We start from the raw sequence: 19,316 nt of genomic DNA, 5'->3' as shown, positions 1-19,316 counted from the left end.
GTGAACACCTGACGGGTTTGTGCGTCACTTTAATGATGCACAGATTAAAAAAAAGCAGTGTTTTTGTCCAATACTGGACGTTTAATGTACAGTTCATCAGGTGTGAGCAGTCTTTTAATTGTAATGTTAACTAACGTGTGATCTCAGTGATATGTTAATCTTGTGTTACGAGCCATCTGGAAGACGCATCATTCCGAACAGGCTTCGAAAACAAGGAAAGAAAAAGCACGTTGGATGTCCAAAAATCAGAATCTCCCTTTCAACAGTTTACTGTAAAAGGAAAACGGTGATTCGTATTTAAATTTCATTCATTTGGTACATGGAAGCGTTAAAAGTCTAAAACTGTTGCATATCCCAAAACTAAGATTTTGTTTTAATTATGTAGTTTGATCGCGTATTTTTGTATTACGAATTTAAGGATTGGTGGGGGTGTTTCCGCCCCCTATACTGCAAAACAGGAAGATTCTTCACAGACCCCGGCATCGACTATTTGTGGGCTAAGGCTGAACTTCGGTGGACGAAGTCCCCGAACTCTTCCGATCCTGTCCGTAAACAGCCGAGTCTGAAGAGCCGAAGAATTCCGAAAAGACCCGAAGCAAACCCCGGAAGTGTTTTTTTTTACGTACGGTGTGAGTCAGATTACAATGGGGGTAACTGCAATGAAACGAATCAAATCTTTTTACACTTAACTGTAACAAAGGAAAATACTACAGCTTCCGAAACAAGGACTATTCGGTAAGAGGGGCATCGCAGCAATCTATGTTAATATGCGAGTTGAACATAAGAAAATAAATCGCTGGTACACATGTATATTGGAGCTGGTTTATTTGTAATGAACAGTAGCTTGCTAATTACCCAACACGGAGAATCGTAAATTCTCCCGAGCGGAGTGTGCAGTATGTTGTTTGCTTTTGTGTTTTGCCATATTAAACAAAGCTTAGATTTTTTTTTTACGCTCACGAAAGTGAATGTTTTCACACATGTCATAACGTTGCCTTTTAACCTTTCCTGGCCTGAAATACCGGTGGCTGAGTTAGCAACATTGCCAATCGCAGATCTATCGCTATTAATCTGTTAGCGAATGCAAACCTGTTTTCCAAAGGTGTAGCTCTCGCCCCGTTAAAGGAGCAGTAATTTAGGAAGGGCATATGTATATTATTAAAGTACAGGGCTGGATGAAAATCAGAAGCGCTCTGTGTGGCATCTTCTGCGGTGAGTGATTCTGAAGCTAATGTGTTAAAGCCTCCGTGTTTAACTCCTCTTTCGTTTGTCAAAATAACCTGAGCTCATCTACTCACGATTAAGTAGGCATCCGTGAATATTAACATTAAGGTAGAAATTAACAATACCTGTGTACAAGATGAAATCTGAAATAGTCAGAGGGAACGGCCACTTGCCTGCCACAAGCTCATTTTAATACAGGCATGTTATTGGCGAAAAGTGTTTACCTGCTCCTCGTCTGTACAGTAGCTTTGTGTATCGTACTGGCTTAAGGCGCAAGGTGAAATCGTACTTTGAAATAATGTACTTTTTTATCAGTTCCTCGAAAATCTACATTAATAATAAACGCTTCCTTTTCGGAGGAAAACTCTGGACAACTGGCGAGCACGCTTCGTGAGCAGTGCAACAGAGAGATTGTTTTTTTTTTAAAATGCATCCCCCACCTCTTGCGATTTTATCAAACATTTGAGACTGGGCTGGGTGTCTGGAGTTATCCTTCTGAAGGTTGTGCTGGCCAGTGCCGCTAAGAGCTTCTTGGGCACAGGGGGGGTGGCGAGAAACACGGTTTTAAAACTGTTGCCACTTGGAGGGGGGAAAAGACCCAATTTAGCCGCGTAAAGACGCGACATGAAAACACTTTGTATCGAGTGAGCGTCCAGAAAGTTCAAGAGGGAAAGGAAAGGAGATGTGGCGTCTTTTCCCCGGCTGCTTGGAGAAGTTGCCGTCTGTGGTTAATGGGTTATGTGGGGCAGGAGCGCTGTAATTGATCTCGGTGTCTGAGACAGGCCAGAACACCCCCCGGAGAAAGCGATGTACTTTATTGAAACGGGGGGGCTCTCTCAACAACAGTGCTGAGAGCGAAGCTCTGATTCCTGATCACATTTCTGGTTTAAAAATGGAATCATGTAAAAAATAATACTATTAACGTACATTTGCCCTTCCATTTTCCTGAACATTGTAAGTGCTCGTCTTTCAGCGTGAAAGCTGAGACAAGGGTCAAAGGAGTTGTATTTTCGTCTCGGCAAAGGTTCAATGTGAATTGTGTGTTTGGTAGGGTGAGGCTTTGGATTAGTGGTAATTGTTTGTACAAATGCTCTCCATTAGCCTTTACGATTCTGCTAACTATAATGGTTGACAGCATTTCCTTTTTAATACGTTAAAATTAAAAAGGTTTAGCTTTCTTCTGCCTCCTTAGACACCTGCGCACCTGAAGTCAGTTAAAGAAGAGATTTATGTTTTACTACGTAGAAAATCATTCTGAATCAGAACGTCATTGTTGTTTTGAATTCCCTGTGTTTGCTCAATTTGTTCTTGTCGTTTTATATTTGGGAGAATCTGGGTTAAAGATCTTGAATTCAGTTTTAAGCACATTTAGGATGTGGATATTTATAAATGTAACTTCTAAAACTGGGCTGTAGGTATTATCAGTGGAATTGATCTTTTTTTCTTCAGTGGGGTTTCTTGCTCTTGTAGAGATCTCCGAATAGTATCTGTAGTATCTGTCCAGAATAAAAACAGCATCTGAGAGGTCTGGGGAGGGTCTCTTTTGTGATGGCAAAGAGCTTTTTAGTGCATCTCACCCTTTCAGCCAGCTCGTTAATGGGGGGTGTTCTACCCTAGAGGAAATCTGGGACTCCCCCCAGACTCTCACAAACCTAGCTCCCCAAGGACAAGAATCATGTTCTAAATAATGGACACGACGATCCTGTGAGTGTTGTCTGGTGTAGAAAAAAGGAGGGTGATCAGTTAAAGTGACCCAAAAACCTGCTGAAGTTACCATTTCTTGAGCATTGAGAAGTAGACCAGGTTGTTGCTTTCGGCATCCTTAAAATAACTTGACCCTGGTGCTTGAAATCTAATGTGAGTAACTAAAAAACCTAGAAACTGCATTTACTGTTTCAGCTCATGCATTGAGCGTTCTCGCATGGTTCAGTGTGGATTGCCTTTGCATTCGGATTACGTGCTTTCGGAGTTTCTTCTCTCACTGATAATCACAGATGAGAAGTCCACAAGGGCATTTCTGCCGCAGACTCCCGGTCTCGTTACGTTGCTTCAGAAGCGTGCCTCGTTACACGGGACTGGGCCATGTTGTGATTTATTTGGTTTCTGAATGCGTCTTGGTCTGGCGTCGCACGTTCTAGACGGGCTCGCAAGGCACATGGATGGCCAAGACTTCCCAAACTCAAACGAGGCAGGAAGCAAGCCAAACTAGAGAACAGGGTAGGCTGGTTATGCTAATTGGTGTGTTTACCCCCCTGCTGCGCAGTACTGTACTCATTCTGATCAGCGGAGCACAAGGGATGTAATTGGCACGAGCTGCAGGCAAGTCGGAGTTTGGCCAGCCCGGGGCTCGCCTTGGGCGCTCAGCTGGTGCTGGGGGCTAGCGTGACGAAGCCTGTCCAGTGACCTTGGCGTATCCGTCCTGCCAGGGCTGACGCCCAAGAAACCTGAGCTGCATCGATCACCCGTTTCTCAGAGGCCCTGGACTCTTTTGGAAGCAGCGCAGGCTGGCAGTGTGAAGGATTTGCTAGGATCCCCTGGGGTTCTTCTATCATCTTTTGTTTTAAGTTGTTTATCTGTCTTTTGGCTTTGCAGTTATAGCCCTCCACCTTGTTTTCTCGCCACGGGGAAAAAAACAAGCTGTCCCCCACATGCACAGCAGAGCTTTTGTAAAGGGAGGGGTGCTCTGAGTGTGACTTGTTTCATGTGAAATTTGTCGCTGAAATAAAGCGATGCACTGCTTTTATTTTGCCGACGGCAAGAAAATAATTTTATTGAAGTAGTTAGCTGTGTAGAACATACGGAGGCACAATCTAAAGCAATTTAAAAGGGGAACATGGAGTCGTATGGCAAAAAGGCCTTTGATTGCTGGCATTATTTTTATGATTATGGCACCACTACATTAAAGCTCATTTGAAATTGGTAGCAATCATGCGGGCTCTCCTGGTGTATAATCTACAGCAGGGCTCTTTCATTACAATGCACATTTCAGTGCGTGGAAGCTTGGAAAAGAGGTCGCTTTTAGTCCTGGCAATAAATCTTGGTTGTCATGGTGCATTTTACTTGGGCTCTTTGTCCCCGAGCAGGTGGAATATTGACACACTTGCATTCTCTAATGAAGGCTCTGGGTGTGTTTCTAGGTATCCGGCTCTTGAATGCTGTTCGGTAGACCTCGCTCGGCCACGGGCCTGATGAGTGGACGGCATGCCTGTACAAGACTGAAATTCTGAGGTGAGTTCACGGGGACTCAAGCTTGCAAGGGGGGTGATAGTTGTCAAGTAAACAGTGGTGTTAAATGGGGTTCTCTATCCTGGGGAAGAAGGTCGAGGCCCTCGCAGGTACAGTCCTCCTTGTGCACAGGCACTGAAATGAGCAGTCCTTGGGTGATGTTCTGAAGGAACAACTGTATCACTTTTTCCTCAGTTTGGTGATGGTAAAATGCAAGACCTTTAATTTTGTGAAAAATGCTCTGATTAGCTGGCAGATTACTTACCAGATTAGCTGGTAAGTAAAAAGAATTTCTGCCCCGCTCTGCTTTGACCCCTGGGAGTTTCTGGAGGTGATCCCTGAGGTCAGTTACTCGGAACCCGATACTGTAAGTTGTACACGTGGGCCACACTGCTCTCCTGTAGCACCCCTGACAGCAGGCCGAGAATAGAGGCAGCAGCTCGAACAGCATCTGTTCTTCCAATTAGTGCTCCAGTCTTTTCACTCTGGAGCTCTTTGGTGGGAAAATCAATACTGTGCTCTCCTCGGCTGAGGGCCTTCCTGACAACGAGCTTCTAGGTCCGACCTCGTGGTGAAATGGGAATAAGAAAACAAAGTACTAGAATAAGTTGGTATCTGGTTAAATAGTTCATTGTTGGGGCCCCTATTCATTACCTTTTTTTTAAAAAAACTTGTCTGGCGAAGAAAATAGCTCTGTTCTGTTATTTCCTGGAGACGATCGTGTCGTGCGGCTCCCGATGACGCCGGCCTGTCCCAGCCGCGTGCGGACGGATTGAAGCCGTGTCCAGTAGGGTGATGACGCGACCTCTGTGGCTTCCCTGGTGGGTCGTTGCCTTGACCTTGGAGCTCTTGGGCCCCTTGCCTTTCACTTATCAAGGAGCAAAGCTGTACAGAATAAGACACGAGCTGGGGTTCATTCAGGGGCATGTGGCTGGCATCCAGCTTCTCGAGACGGAGGGAGGCAGGCGAGTCTCCTCCGTTGTGAGGTTTCACGGTAGGTTCTCTCTGTTCCCAGCCAGCAGCCAGGGGAGCCAGCCGCCAGTTAAGCAGGTTAGCAAGAGAGCCATCGTGGCAGCCAGCGGGCGCTGTGCTGGTGCGGGGCAGGGCAAGGTGGGGTTACCGGAAGGAGGACCGGAAGGGAGACGGTTTCCTTCCGGCGGGTGCGAGGACAGGCCAAGGACCCAAGGGCTTGTGGTGTCTTTGTGCTCATTGAGTCATCCGCGGCTCTGACGGCACAGGCCCTGCGTTTCCACGTGTTCCTGCCGGGCTGCGGCTCTGTGCGTTTACGTCTCGGGGCAGGGCGAGATTTTCCAATCGGCTTCGTCGAGAGTTGAGTCTTGAACAGAAGAGGGGAGAATGAGCGGGTCTGGTTCAAGTGCCGTCGAAAGCCTTGCTCTTGGTCTGCTTGAGCTCCCGAAGGGCAGAGACTCTAAAGACGCGCGTGGGAACTCCGGAACGGTTTACTTGGGCCACAGCACAGGTGGCGCTTCTTACAATTTCTTTACGCGTTGTTAAGTGTTCTCGTGTTGTGTTGTTGGTGCCCACTTCCCAAGATGTTTTAGAAGAAACATCTGACTGGATAGATAAAAACTGCTGAATGAAGATGATGTACTGGCTAAGCGATAGCAAGTTTTCCGTTGTTTTATGGCAAATGCTAAATGCCATCTTCAGTTTCACATAACCTTTCATAAATTAATTACAGCTATTGGCCCTTTTGTTGTTTTTTTTTTTAAGCGTTGATGAAATTGTTCTTGTTCTAATTTCTGTCCTTTGTTTTAGACTCTCTGGAATTTCATGCTAAAAGGTATCATAACAGTAGAATATATGCTGTGTGCTAATAGCGCTGGTGGTGTGTGCTTTAGTCTTTTAAGTATTTTAAGTGAATTGAGAGCATATGTTCATTTACACTGGTGGCTTGGTATATTTTTTTAAAATATTTATTACAGCAGTCTGAGTGAGGTACCATTCTCATGATTACAACAGCAGTGTCCCATGTGGGACCTGATCCCACTCTGCTGCAGTCTGACCATTCCCGCATGGCCTGGTCACTGACCACATGCCCTGACATGGACGAGCACCACACAGCAAGGCCCTGTGATCACGCCCAGCATGACAGTGACTCACCATCCATCCTCACATTACAGCCATATTGCAAGAGGAACTTCTTTTGTTCACTGGTTTGCAAACATAAAAACAGTTCCTGGAAATGTATTAAATCTCTTTCCCCCTTTTTTTTTTCTTGTTTTGCCTTGGCCAGTTTTTTTGTAACCCGGACAGGTATCGGTTTTCATATTTAAATGTAGCCATTCAACAGCCATGCCATTGCAAAACGTAAGGAATTTAAACAAGGTTGCATCTAGTCACAATAGGTGCTTGTCAGCAGAGAGAGAGGTCTCTTACTGGCAGGTCTGTAAGCTTGCCATGGTGTTTTTGCAACTTGAAAACATGAATGCCAAACTAGAACACATTCTTTGCATTCTTGTCATCTAGAAATGAATTTACAGTAATTTATAATCGCTGACTGAGCCCTTCACTGTTTTTTAATGCTGATTTGTTTCAGTTATGGCTCAGTTAATGTAGAAAATGTGGCCAAGTATGATATGGTCGCTATGGAGAGACTTCATGCTTTACCAGAAATATACTTTTTTTTTTAACATTTATTTCTATTGTTGCCCAATAGTTCCTTCAGCTAGTGTCATTTTAACATGAAGCAACATTTTGAGTTTCTTTTATTGACCCCAGATTAGTAAGAAGTCATTTGGATCCTGTAACCTCTCAGCAGTTATCGTTGCAGGGTTATTTGTCATTCTAATTGCAGTGCCTGATCTTTCACGGTGAGAGTTGTCACAGGTGATCTGTGTCTCGGCTGTCTCCTTGCTGGCCCTTTTCTGTGCATTCGCATAAGGAGGAAGCACACCGCAGTCTGTGCCAAGGATGCAGCTGGCACAGAGTCCTACAGGCGGTCAAGTCAGGCAAATGCTTCCTTGAGGAAGGCAGCTGTGGTCAGTGTTGGTGTCTAGTGCCTCCTCTTTTGCATTTACTTTGCTTGAGTCAGGTGAACCAATTTTTTTTAATTCATTTCTTGAGCTGTTTGTCTGAAAATGTTGCCCACTCAATGTTGTCTTTCTTGTTTTAGTTGGCCGCTGGTATTAAGTTACTTCATCTTTCCTCCGAAACCTTGAACCTCACCTTTCAGTCTAAAAGCTCCTTTAGGACAGAATGTCTTGAATCTCGTTCTGTTTCTTCATTGATATTGTGTTTTAGAAAAAGGGATTTGGATTTTGTTGGGTATCTAGACTAAGTTTAAATAAACGAATAAATCACCACTTTCCTTGGCTTGCCGTTTTAACCCCAGTGGAGGTTTTTTTTTTGCTTTCTGAGGAACAAATTGTATTTAATTCACCTCAAAGGTTAAATGAAGGTTAGAACAGTGACATGATCAAGAGGGAGTTTGTTTCTGATGCTTTATACCTAATTAAATATTGAAATGAAGAATGTGCACATCTGTGCTACAGTGGAGTGTAATACTACTACCTAGTGGTGTTATTCACGTGACCAAGCATGAATCCTGAGTGTCTCTTGTAAGGAAGAACTTATGGTGACTGAGGCATCAGTATATCAGAGTAAAGTAGCAAACTCACAAGCCTGGATACAGCTTTTCAAGTAAACAAAGTGGTTGTAAACAGAGGAGACTTCTATTTTCCCCCAAGGATTTTCTCCCAGGACAGTCTTCTTGATTATTTTTGACTAATGTTTCACAAATTCACTTGTAGTCTTTAAGTTCATGAGATAAAGCTTTTTGATTGTTTAGATCCATTTCCTAACCAGTTTATCCTTTATTATTTAAATTAAATGTTTATTTATACAGGGTTGTGGGGAGATGGAGCCTATCCCAGCAGGCAGCAGGTGCAAGGCGGGGTACACCCAGGGCACCCTGGACTAGACGCACAGTCCCTCACACAGACGCACACTCGCACCAGAGCCAATTGTGAGCACATCAGTGTGTGCCCTGCCGTGGACAGGCGTCCCATCCTGGGCGTACCCCGCCGGCAGCTCTTGGCCTCCCCTGCAGCGGAAGGAAGGTGGAGGGGTGGGCGTGACTGATAACTGATCTTGGGGAGCGCATCAAGTCTGTCTTCTTCCAGGTCAGGGAGCATGCAGTCTTCGGGCCACCGGCTTCGTGATGTGGAGCACCATCCTCTGCTGGGTGGGGAGGAGGACTTTGAGGGGCCCCCGGGTGACGGGGAGCGCGTCTGGTTCATCCGGGACGGCTGCGGCATGATCTGCGCCTTCATGACCTGGTTCCTGGTCCTCTACGCCGACTTCGTGGTGACCTTCGTCATGCTGCTGCCCTCCAAGAGCTTCTGGTACGCCCTGATCAACGGCGTGGCCTTCAACTGCTTGGCCGTGCTGGCCCTGTCCTCGCACCTGCGCACCATGCTGACCGACCCGGTGAGTGGTGGGGCTGGGAGGGAGGTCGAGACACAGGGGATTGTGGGAAGGTGGTAAGAGCTGTTGGCTCTGCAGGTCTCTCATATTGTGTTTCACTGTACAGGAGTAACCCACTCAGTCCTTTATATCTTATGGTTTTATGTTTTAGCATGCTAAGATAGTTACACAGCACAGAGGGAGTTGTTTGCCTTTGGAATGTAATCTCAGGCATCTCGTATATTCTCTGGCATGTGTGGGGTGCAGAGGTCTCCCTGGATGTGTGTATATTTGAGTCCCCCAGCTCCGTGTGCGATTGCTTTCCTCTGCTGTTGAACTCCAAGGTGCTTACGGTGCCTTTTCTGCACGGAAATGCTGCTGTGCTGTCAAAAGCACACCGGCAGCCTTACCTGAGTCAGCCAGAAACCAAGCAGCTGAGGTCAAGGAACTGGGAATTGAACAAAAACAGAGATGTTTTTTTGCTCCACTCTGATTGGGAGCATTGTGCTGGGGGTTTTCCTAGACCTGGCCTGAAGGACAAGCTCTTCCCCAGTGTATAGAAATGTGAGACAGAGTGGCATTGCGCTCACAAGGTTACAGTGTACAGAATATTTGTCTCGTTAATGCAGCTACTGCAGAGATGCTATGAAAGACTGAGAAAGACAGGAATTCAGACAAATTCATGTTTACACCAAACAGCGACGGAGCAACAGTATGGTCGCTTTTAACCAGCTTGAGGCTAGGAAAAAGAGAAGGAGAAGAGATGTTTAAACCATAAAACTTCAGATTGTCCACCTCAGGATTAACCGTAAAATTACAAAGGAAATCTTTTTCTCCAGTGTGACACCCCTGGAGCCAAGTCACCTTCCATCCATCCATTTTCTGAAAGCAGTTTGTTGCTGGACAGGATTGCAGGATGGTCGCAGAGCCCGTAGGAACCTGTCACGGACAAGGCGGCGCTGAACCTTGGACAGTTGTCGCACACTCTCTTTAGAGAAGGCAGTTCTTCTAACCAGCATGTTTTTGAAAGTTGAGAGGAAACCAGAGCACCTGGAAAAAACCTTGTGTGAACACGGGAGCACACGCAGTCCCCACACAGAATCGAGCCTGGGGCCCAGTGACAGTGAGGCAGTGTTAACACTGTGGTGTGCACACCTTCCCTAAATTCTCATGTTGATTGTTTAATCAGCTAGACTCCGCAGACGGGCCCCGGTGCGCTACAGGAGTGCGGTGTGGCACTGTGATTGCGTGACTCCGAGCAGAGTAGGAGCAGACACTCTTCCTGATGTCACTCAGATTGGTCTGTGTTTGTAGGTTACCTGCTCACTGCCTTCGCCATGCCCAGGATTCCAGGTGCATGAAGAAGTCTGGCAGGAATATTGTTTATGTCCGATATGTGGCTGCAAAGGGAGGCAGGTCAAGAGATCACCTGCACCTTGCAGTGCTTTTTGTTCTTGGTGTGGAAGTCCTAAGGAGAGCTCTGGGAGTAAGCACCGTTTATTAGAGAGGGCACTGAACAGGATAACATTCGGACTGGGGGTACCTTACAGCTTGCAAGGAGGAACCCACACTTCTAAACAAGCACCAGCTATCCCTGATAACTTTAAAAGCTGTGGCCATTGACTCACTAACTGAGGATAATGGTAGAGTTCTGTTTCCCAGTCTGGCCTTGATTCCTGCGTGGTGCGTGTGCATCGTTCTCATTCAGGTTCGGCGAATCCCAAGCGTCGCTTACAGAAGCCACACAGCAGAACAGGGGCATCAAAGCCCATTTTGCCCCTGTCTGGGCCTGGAAGCACACTGCTGGTCCCCTGCTCACTGTGCTCTGTGCTCTGCAGGGTGCTGTGCCCAAGGGCAACGCCACGAAGGAGTACATGGACAGCCTGCAGCTCAAGCCAGGGGAGGTCATTTACAAGTGTCCCAAGTGCTGCAGCATCAAGCCGGAGAGAGCCCACCACTGCAGGTGAGGGAGGGACTGCCCTTCTCGAGCACCGCGGCGCCCCCTGCGGGCCCCGGAGGGATCCAAGCACGTCGCCAACTCTCTCCTTTCCCACTCCAGTGTGCCACCTGCTGCTCGTTCCCGCCCTTTGTAGGGATTGATTGTTAACGTTGCGTTGAGTGAGACGAAAATTGATGGGCTCTCGGGCACCAGAGCCGAAACTGGAGCAAACTGCAAACTACTGCAGCCGTGTGGGTTACCGAGATGAGACGCTGTCTTGACAGATGGGTTGAGTTTGGGGTGGATTGGGTGATTGCTTAAGATAAGCACCGGGATATTTTATAGCATAATTCAAGACAGCAGAGGTATCAAAGCACTTCATATTTTGAAGGTTTTTAATCAGATGTAATGTGGTCTCATGATTCTCTGTTCCCTCTGCTCCACAGTATCTGTAAGAGGTGTATTCGGAAAATGGATCACCACTGTCCCTGGGTCAACAACTGCGTGGGGGAGAACAATCAGAAGTTTTTTGTGCTCTTCACAGTGAGTAGAGCCTCTTCTGAGGGGGGTGTTTTAGTTAACACAGGGACTCAGGAGGCTCACCTGGTGTTGACAGATGTGTTTTTTTATGAAGAGGCATAAGTGGAGAACAGAGTGAGTTTCCCCACCGTCAGCTAGTACTGAGAGAATTTTAGCTACTCTTAATGGACACTGCTTGTGTTGTACCTTGTCCCTTTGGACACTTTGGTTACTTCTGTAATGAGTGTGACAGGTCTTGGCAAAAGGCGCCTGCCTGTTTGCAAGATGCACGTCAGAATACTGTAGGCAGGGCATGTCTCTGAAGTGGCAGGCATCATTTTGAATGATGATAAACATCTTCAGGGCCTCAAAAGGTGCTAGCCCATGAACAATTTGAACCGTATCATGCAGGTGTCGTGAGTTTCACCTTTTTTTAACTAATGGTTAACTTTTTTTAACCATTTCATGCAAATTGGTGTTTTGGGCTTTCTCGTGTAGAGATCTCTTCAGGGCCATGCTTAACAGAAAGGAAAACAGGAAGCTAGCTGGCAGGGCCAGCAAAATTCTTGCACTGTTACATCATGTTGTATAAATAACTTGTTGTTGGATTAATGCTTGATGTGAAAGTAGTTACTCCCTTAATTATGTCTGAGCAACAGTTAATAGGCCATGAGCACCTGAACGAGGAGACCAGGGATCGAATGCTCCCGGCTCCAGTATCCTTTTCTTTTAATGTTATTTTTTTTTGTGTGTGTGTGATGAGGCATCAGGGAAACGTAAGGATTAAAAAAGGCTGGTTCCAAAGAAAACCAGTACTGACGGTGTTGTAAGATGTATGCCTGCTTTTCATTTTGGTGGAGATGAATTGAGATGTAAATGTTCTTCCTCTCTCTCTCTCTGCAGATGTATATAGCAATCATTTCCACCCATGCGCTCATCCTGAGTGGACTGCAGTTTTTCTCCTGTGTCAAAGTCCAGTGGAGTGGTAGGTGTCAGTGACCATAGACCTCTTTACAGGCCAGGCATGCAAATACCCCAGGTGCCTTTTTTTACATTTAAATTCATGATTTTCTACAAATCATCCTCGGGCTGTCTGGGTTCGTCTTCAACGTGCCTCAAAAAACGCCGCTCGTGTTTGGTGCAGCATACTTCCAGCTGCAAATGCACCTCCTCTGAATCACAACTTGCCTGGGTCCACACGTCTCTGCTCACCCTGTAGTCACTTGGGCTGAGAGTTTTGTAGACTTGAATCCAACCTCCTTGTAGTCTCCTGTGCTCCTGTGTGAAAACAAAAGAGGTTTGGTTCCTCTAGTTGCGTGTGTATGTGACAGAGCTTAGAAGACTGTATTGAATGTTGGTTCGGCCCCATTATTGTAAGCAAGCAAATAATGCAATCGAATGATATCTGCAGTGGTGTAAGAGCTGCAGCAGATAGTACCTGTGGCCCACCAGTATAAAGCACCAGTCATTCTGCTGCTCCGGCACTGGGGATCTACAGTAGCAGTGCTGAACGGAATAACCATTGAGCTCTCTGGGAGAAGGAAAAAGATGCTGGACTCCCGAGGTTAACTGACATTTGTATAAAAGCTGTACCAATTGCATCCGATTGTGACTCTGTTTAACTATATGTGACTAGTCTTCCACAAATTCACTTGTAATGTTCATAACACGTAGCAAGTTTTTCTGACCCCTGAATCCAATTCAGGGTTGCGCAGGGAGCTGGAGTCTATCCCAGCAAGCAACAGGTGCAAGGCAGGGTACGCTCTGGATGAGACACCAGTCCATCGCAGGGCAGACAGGCACAAACACACCAGGGCCAGTGTTCCCAGAAGCCAATTGACCCATTAAGTAATGGCTGTCCTCAAATCATTTTGCAGCCTGTGTGTGGTAGGTTTATAGCAGTGTGCTCCAGTGTTGTAAAAAAAGATTTTCAATCTTCAAATGACGATGCTGGATGTCCACACTGTTGGAGCTGCCTGAGGACTGACTGACGACTGGACCGCTGCTGTATTTCTCTGCAGAGTGCAGTGACTTCTCCCCCCCGGTGACCGTCATCCTCATGATCTTCCTGTGCTTGGAGGGGCTGCTTTTCCTCACCTTCACTGCCGTCATGTTCGGCACCCAGATCCATTCCATATGCAATGACGAGACGGTGAGTGAAGTACAGGCTCTGCAATTGTCTCCTCTGTGTCTCTCTTTATATATGCAGATATTTACAGGCTGTCTTTATTCACATGCATAATCTACATCCAGCCTTCTCTCTATTAATCCACTTGCTCATGGTACATTTGCACATTTCGTCTTGCATTTTCAGCCGCAAAGCACTTGAGCAGTGATTTCTTTTTTTTGATCCAGTGTTAAAAAGTTCTGTGCATGGAAGTTCTTCTGAATACTCATAGTTTCTAATTACGCTAAGCACTAAAGTATCCTAATGTAACATTAAGAAGAAGATCTGCAAGAATAAAGAACGTATTCAGCTCTTTTAGTCGGCAGCCTCCTTGTGCAGGAAATATTTCAAAATACCTTCAGAGGCTGATTGCTAAAAGCAAAGCCTTAAACTTGGGTCTTGCAGCCTAATTAGAAAAATTAATGTCTTAGGAGCAGCAATGCAAACACAATCTTTGAATTCATGGCTCTTCTGCTTTTCTGATCATTAAAAAATAACACACCAGACTAATATGGCTTAATATTAATATTTTGTATAAGTCGAACGTGGTCATATCTACTGTAATCCTTTTACTTAAACCTTTGTCTGAAAGCCCTGTTGCAGATGGGTCTGGTTTGCCAGTTGTATGGCTTTCAGCTTTCTTGATTGTTGGATCTTAGAAGATTTACTCAAGTTAAAAATACCAACATGCTTAGATTGTTTGTTCCTATTAAATTATAGGTCCTTCTCCACTTAAGGTTTGATCAGAAATCAGTTTTAAAATGAATTACTAAATGTCAAATTTGTAGATTTTGCAAGATTTCTGATATGTGCCCTACTTCTTCATTTATGTGTGCAATCTGCAACAGACATTGGGTAACTTTTTGTCAACATGGTAATCTCATTATCGTATTTAGAAATGCTCTAAAACAATTTGCCCAATAATTCCACGACTTAGAAACATTGTTAATAATTGCAGGTGTACAACTCAGTTTAAAATGCTGAATATCTGAGCACTCAGAAAAGGAAACATTTTATGTATTCATGTTTTTTTAAAATAAAATGTAGGTATGTGAATATATATGGATATGATTAAATATATCGGTGGTGTTCTGATTAGTTGATCACAACTGACCATAATACAACGAGGTGATGTTTGACTGTGGCATGAACACGGTATCGCCGCGTCAGTGAGAGAACTGAGTGTGCAGAGGTGGTGAAGTGATTTGACATGTTGATGATCTAGGGCTGAGAGACCAGTGAACGGGCACACGATTGTCCAGGCTCAGAAGCTGGTGCAAAGCATGTGTTGCAGATGCACTGCACCAGGTTTTGTGGTGGCCATGCCTGAGACACAGCAGACCCTCTGTTAACCTAACCTGCTGATGACAAACGTTAATCAACATAATGAATTTAACTACGTTATGCGTGTTCACTAAAATGCCAGTGCAGCTGTAGCTTGCAGTAGTAGTCCTTGATGATGACTTATTTATTATTGGTTGGTCCTTTTTGATACTCAGTATATAAGTAAAGAGTCCACAATAAAGAAGTCTTTCTGATGGACAGACCAGTACAGTACCTGACTTGAGCTGGGTATTGAATTTGAAGGGAGAACAAATACATATTTTCAGGCCCATTACCACAGAAAACAAGGTTTACTATTCTGGTACAATTGATCCAGCGGGATTAACACGGATGTATTTGGAATTTTCCCTGAATGCAAATCCTAAGCACTGTCCAGGACTGGATTGTACAATAGCTACAAGAGATAGGATTGTGATCTTCCTGTGTATTATTGTCTAAGCACTGCCATGCAGTTAATATTCCTGGTGGACTTTGATGGATACTGGGAGTGGAAGACTGTCATGCTGTCGTGAACTGATCATATGTTAATAAGAATTTGATGTAGCAAATCATTTTAGTCCTGTATGCATAAGAGAAGTAAAAATATGGGATTAATCACTTCTATGAAACTGGAAAATAGCAAGAGTCTCTGGCCCTGTGAACAAATGTATCTGAAAAGTGGATTTCTGTGCTGGGTTGAAATAGCCAAAAAGTTGAACAGTATGAAACTCTTTTCGTTTTAAGTGCATACTGATTAGTGAGATAAGATTTAAGGCTCTTTGTTGGCCATTTAGATGTGTTCTGCTGTTTAAATGCAGAAAGGCTTTGCCCAGGAAGTTCCTACTGTAAGTAACTGGTAGAAATGTGGAGTACAATACACAGCTTACTTGTTACGGAATGAGTGTTGCATATTAAAATGTTTCTCAATATGTGCTTGAAGAACACAAGTTAAAGCCACACAAGTTTTATCGCTAATCTTGATTTGCAGTGACTGTTTTATTGCTCAGAAGGTAGCAAGTGTGCGTACATGAGGAAAATGCAAAGGCAAGATGACCCTGTTGTGTTCCAAATGCAATTCGTTAAAAATCTGCTCTTGCCCCGATTGTGTAAAGGCTGAAGTATTGCTTTGAAGTGCACTCTGCAGTTAAACAGCTGAGGCCAGAGTCCTGAGGAGCTGGCATCTTGTTCTTCGTGAGTGTAGATTTCTGCCCTGTCTGCCCCTGAGGGGCGCAGCGATGCATGTGGACTGAGGTAGGTCAAAGCGAAACAAAGGCTGTCTGTGGAGGAGAGCTCTGTTCGTAGCGTGTGCTTTATCTGTTAAAAAGAGCTCTTTATCGCAGTCTCCTTGAGGCAAAACAGGAAAAAAAATAAAACCTGTCCAAGAGTGTTTTCGTCATGGGCAAAGCAGAATAGTTTACTCTTCGAGGAGGGGTTCATGAGGGATTTCTGCAGTCACTGAGAGGCGTGCTCGAGTTAAATGTGTTTTAGAGGTATAACGGCACCAGCCTGTTTAATCCGTCTGCATTAATGATTCCCGTTTTTATTTCAAAATCATTTTTGACAGTGGCACAACTAGCCGTAATGTGAGCGCTCTCTCCTTTTGCGCCTGTAACGTTGCAGAGTTGTTCCCAGCGGGTGCCGGGGCAGTGTTGTATGGGTGAAGGCGTGCTCTCAGCTGCGCCCCGCCGGCCGTCTAACCCGCGCCTGTCCCTGTCCGGCAGGAGATCGAGCGGCTGAAGAACGAGAAGCCCACGTGGGAGCGCCGGATGCGCTGGGAGGGGATGAAGACGGTGTTCGGGGGGCAGCCGTCCCTGCTGTGGATCAACCCCTTCGCCGGGCTGCGGCTGCGGCGCCTGCTCCCCCGCGCGGCCCGCCGGGGAGGCCCCGAGTTCTCCGTGTGAGGCCCCTCCTCCCCCCGCCCGCCCCAGAAACCTTCAGTCTGTGGCACCCCACCTCCCCACCCCCCAGTCCTTCAGTCTGTGGCACCCCTCTCCCCCCCACGGGCCGGGGACAGAGCAGCCCCCAGCCGGGCGGACTGGACAGCCGCTGCCTCCACACGCGTCCCGGGCGCCCCTCCTGGCCCTGCTGCCTGCCACGGTCCGAGACCTCCCCAGCCAGAGCGGCGCGACACCCGAGGAGCTCGCCTGGCGCAACACTATAAAAGCCTCCGAAAGGTGGACGAGACTTCGCAGGGGGCCCCCGGCCTGTGGAAGCGCTTGTGTCGGAGGGGACGTGGTGGAGCTTGTCTGGGAAAGCGGGGCTGTCGCACGTGCTGTTTTTATTCCCTCCCGACATGTCCTGTGTTTCTATATCAGTGCTGCTTACTTCTTTTTCTAATTACTAGTTTCTAATTAATTCTGGGTCTGTATTGGGTCCACAATCCACAGCACATGGCAGTATTGGTCTTGACCAGGCCCGCCTGAGCCAGCAACTACAGAACTGACCAGCAGGCAGAGCAGCTGGAGAAACTGCTGTACAAATCCCTTGGAGAGTTCTTAATCAAGGCATTTCACTCTTATCTTTCTCTCCCTTCTTCCGTTTGAACCTTTATGAGGTGTGGTTTTTAGAAGGCTACTGCAGAATCTTCATTTTACATGCCTCTAAGGTAAATGAATGCAGTATATTAAACAAACAGTCATTATTGTTGATCCCCACCTCCAACACACTCTTCGTTTCATTTTCTGTTAGGTAAGAGTGTGCATCAGCTGTCCTTTTCATTATGAGGGTATCCAAGACACATTAGTGCTAGTTATTGCTGTGCAGCAGCCAGTGATCAGGATAAATACAGGCAGTAGTCAGAAGCCAGTGCATTTCCTGAGCTGGCCGTGAGGAGCACCTCGGGCGCCTTGCGGAGGGCAGAGCAGGGGAGCACGAGGTTGGTGTGGCTGAGGCCTTGCTGCCCAACTGAGGTGCCCCTGAGCCTGTGAGGTTAGGAAGAATAGGCAAGGGCATGCTTCTCGGAAAGAGCTCGGAGAGACCCGACGTCCGTGATAATCCCTTCGCAGCCCGTGGAGTAGAAGACCCTGGGCTGGAGAGAGGGCGCAGGGCACTCGGAATGCTCTTGGGCCGGAAGCGAGTTGCACAAGAGGCAGTTGTTTGAAGCCTGCAAGGCCCTGTAAGGCGTGCAGCTTACTTGAGCTCTTTTAAATCGACGTATCTCCAGCTGTTGTTTTTTTTTTAGTAGCCGCGAGGTGTCGCTCAGTGGTAAGGCTATTGTGGTCACGTTTGTTGTTTAAAACTGCCCCCATAGCATTCAAAGAAGCCACTTTCTTTGGTGCTGCTGCTTTCAAAGCTGACAGACGTCTGCCGGGGGACAAGCTGGCGAGCCTGGCAGCCTCAGACAGGCCTGCCCTTGGAGAGCCTGTGCCGGTCTCATGGTATCTTCTGTTCCATCCTTTCACAGCTGGTCTTGCTGAGCTCCGATTGTGCACGACTGTCTACAAACCCCTCATCTCTCTGGGTCAAGTCAGTGGGGCTGGAATAGATGGTAGATAATTGCCTGTACTGTATTAATGAGTCTCCTAAAGGCCAAATATTGTAAATGCACACTTTCCTAAAACAGTATAAAGACTGCATGTATCCGACTTTTTTAGGGAAAGTATACATAAGCTGCCATCAATGCCAAATTAAAAATAGTTTTCTGCAGCTGGTGATTAAGTGGATAAGTCACTGAATGAACAATAGTATTTCATGTATTTGTTTTCCTCGCATTACCTTTTAAGCTCTTTAACCTCCTTCTTTTTCTCCTTCCCATGACTCAAAAGTGAGGTTGAGATAACTTTAGCCAAAATCAAGGAACTCGGTATTTACACATCATGAAGCTAATAAAGCATTTCGTTCTGCACCTGGCCTTTTCAGACTGTGCCTGGTGTAGCGCCCCATTGAAGACGATCAAATCATCGCTGTCCTTTGTTGGAAAACTGTGATAAGAATAAATGGCACGTGTTTGTTTTTTAATCTTGTTTGTTGTTGTTGTTAGTAATCTTACTGGCTCATATAATTTCATATGCACTCCATTTAAAAACAGCAGTATGCCTGCGTTTCAGCAGTCCTTAATGCACCGGTCACTACCTCATTCATAAATGTGTTGTGTGATCCTAATAACTCATAGTAAAGCTGCACTTCATTTTAAGAGCCTCAGAAGTGAACAAAATGGGGGATCTCGGTCATATAATAATTACGTTAAGAGTGTATGAAATCTGCAGACGTACAAACTATTACACTGTATTTGAAGGTGCTGCAGGTACAACTAGAGTAGAATGCTGCCAGTGTTCCACTGTGGAGGGGTGAAGAAGCACAGTGTCTGTACAGTTTACTTTTTATTGATGGTGGTAGTGGTGTTTGTAGAGCTTATTTTCCTAAACTGTTGCATGAAACATGCATTTCTGTTTGCTGGTGGAAGGGGCGAAGCTCACTGCTTCTGTGCATCCAACGATGTCTGTTGGAAAATACTCTGTAACGTTCATTGTGTAATGCTAGAGCACCGAACTT

General features: G+C 46.0%; 1 protein-coding gene across 2 annotated transcripts; it reads left to right on the top strand.

Moving 5' to 3' along the window:
* Positions 1-6: 6 nt before the first annotated feature.
* On the top strand, positions 7-18,782 carry zdhhc7 (zinc finger DHHC-type palmitoyltransferase 7). 2 transcript variants are annotated; one of them, XM_006641144.3, is made up of 8 exons: positions 7-735; positions 4,362-4,452; positions 8,595-8,901; positions 10,716-10,840; positions 11,263-11,359; positions 12,239-12,320; positions 13,357-13,487; positions 16,547-18,782. In XM_006641144.3, exons 3-8 carry the CDS (start codon positions 8,605-8,607, stop codon positions 16,724-16,726), a joined length of 912 nt encoding a protein of 303 aa, XP_006641207.1. In that variant the 5' UTR covers positions 7-735; positions 4,362-4,452; positions 8,595-8,604; the 3' UTR covers positions 16,727-18,782. The 2 variants fall into 2 exon arrangements, with proteins under 2 accessions (XP_006641207.1, XP_069037467.1); XM_069181366.1 differs by lacking the exon at positions 7-735 and adding an exon at positions 1,191-1,212.
* The last annotated feature ends 534 nt before the right edge of the window (positions 18,783-19,316 follow it).

This window comes from Lepisosteus oculatus, chromosome 20 (genome assembly GCF_040954835.1).
Source record: "Lepisosteus oculatus isolate fLepOcu1 chromosome 20, fLepOcu1.hap2, whole genome shotgun sequence".
In the NCBI taxonomy this organism is placed as follows: Eukaryota; Metazoa; Chordata; class Actinopteri; order Semionotiformes; family Lepisosteidae; genus Lepisosteus; species Lepisosteus oculatus.
The sequence above is the reverse complement of the archived record's forward strand: the minus strand, read 5'-3'. Positions and strand labels throughout refer to the sequence as shown.

What these genes read in the sequence shown, in the direction of transcription:
- zdhhc7 (XM_006641144.3), top strand. Translation starts at nt 8,605, where the DNA reads ATGCAGTCTTCGGGCCACCGGCTTCGTGATGTGGAGCACCATCCTCTG. An exon ending in GAGAGAGCCCACCACTGCAG is followed by an intron (nt 10,841 to 11,262) that starts GTGAGGGAGGGA and finishes TCTGCTCCACAG; the next exon opens with TATCTGTAAGAGGTGTATTC. An exon ending in TGTCAAAGTCCAGTGGAGTG is followed by an intron (nt 12,321 to 13,356) that starts GTAGGTGTCAGT and finishes ATTTCTCTGCAG; the next exon opens with AGTGCAGTGACTTCTCCCCC.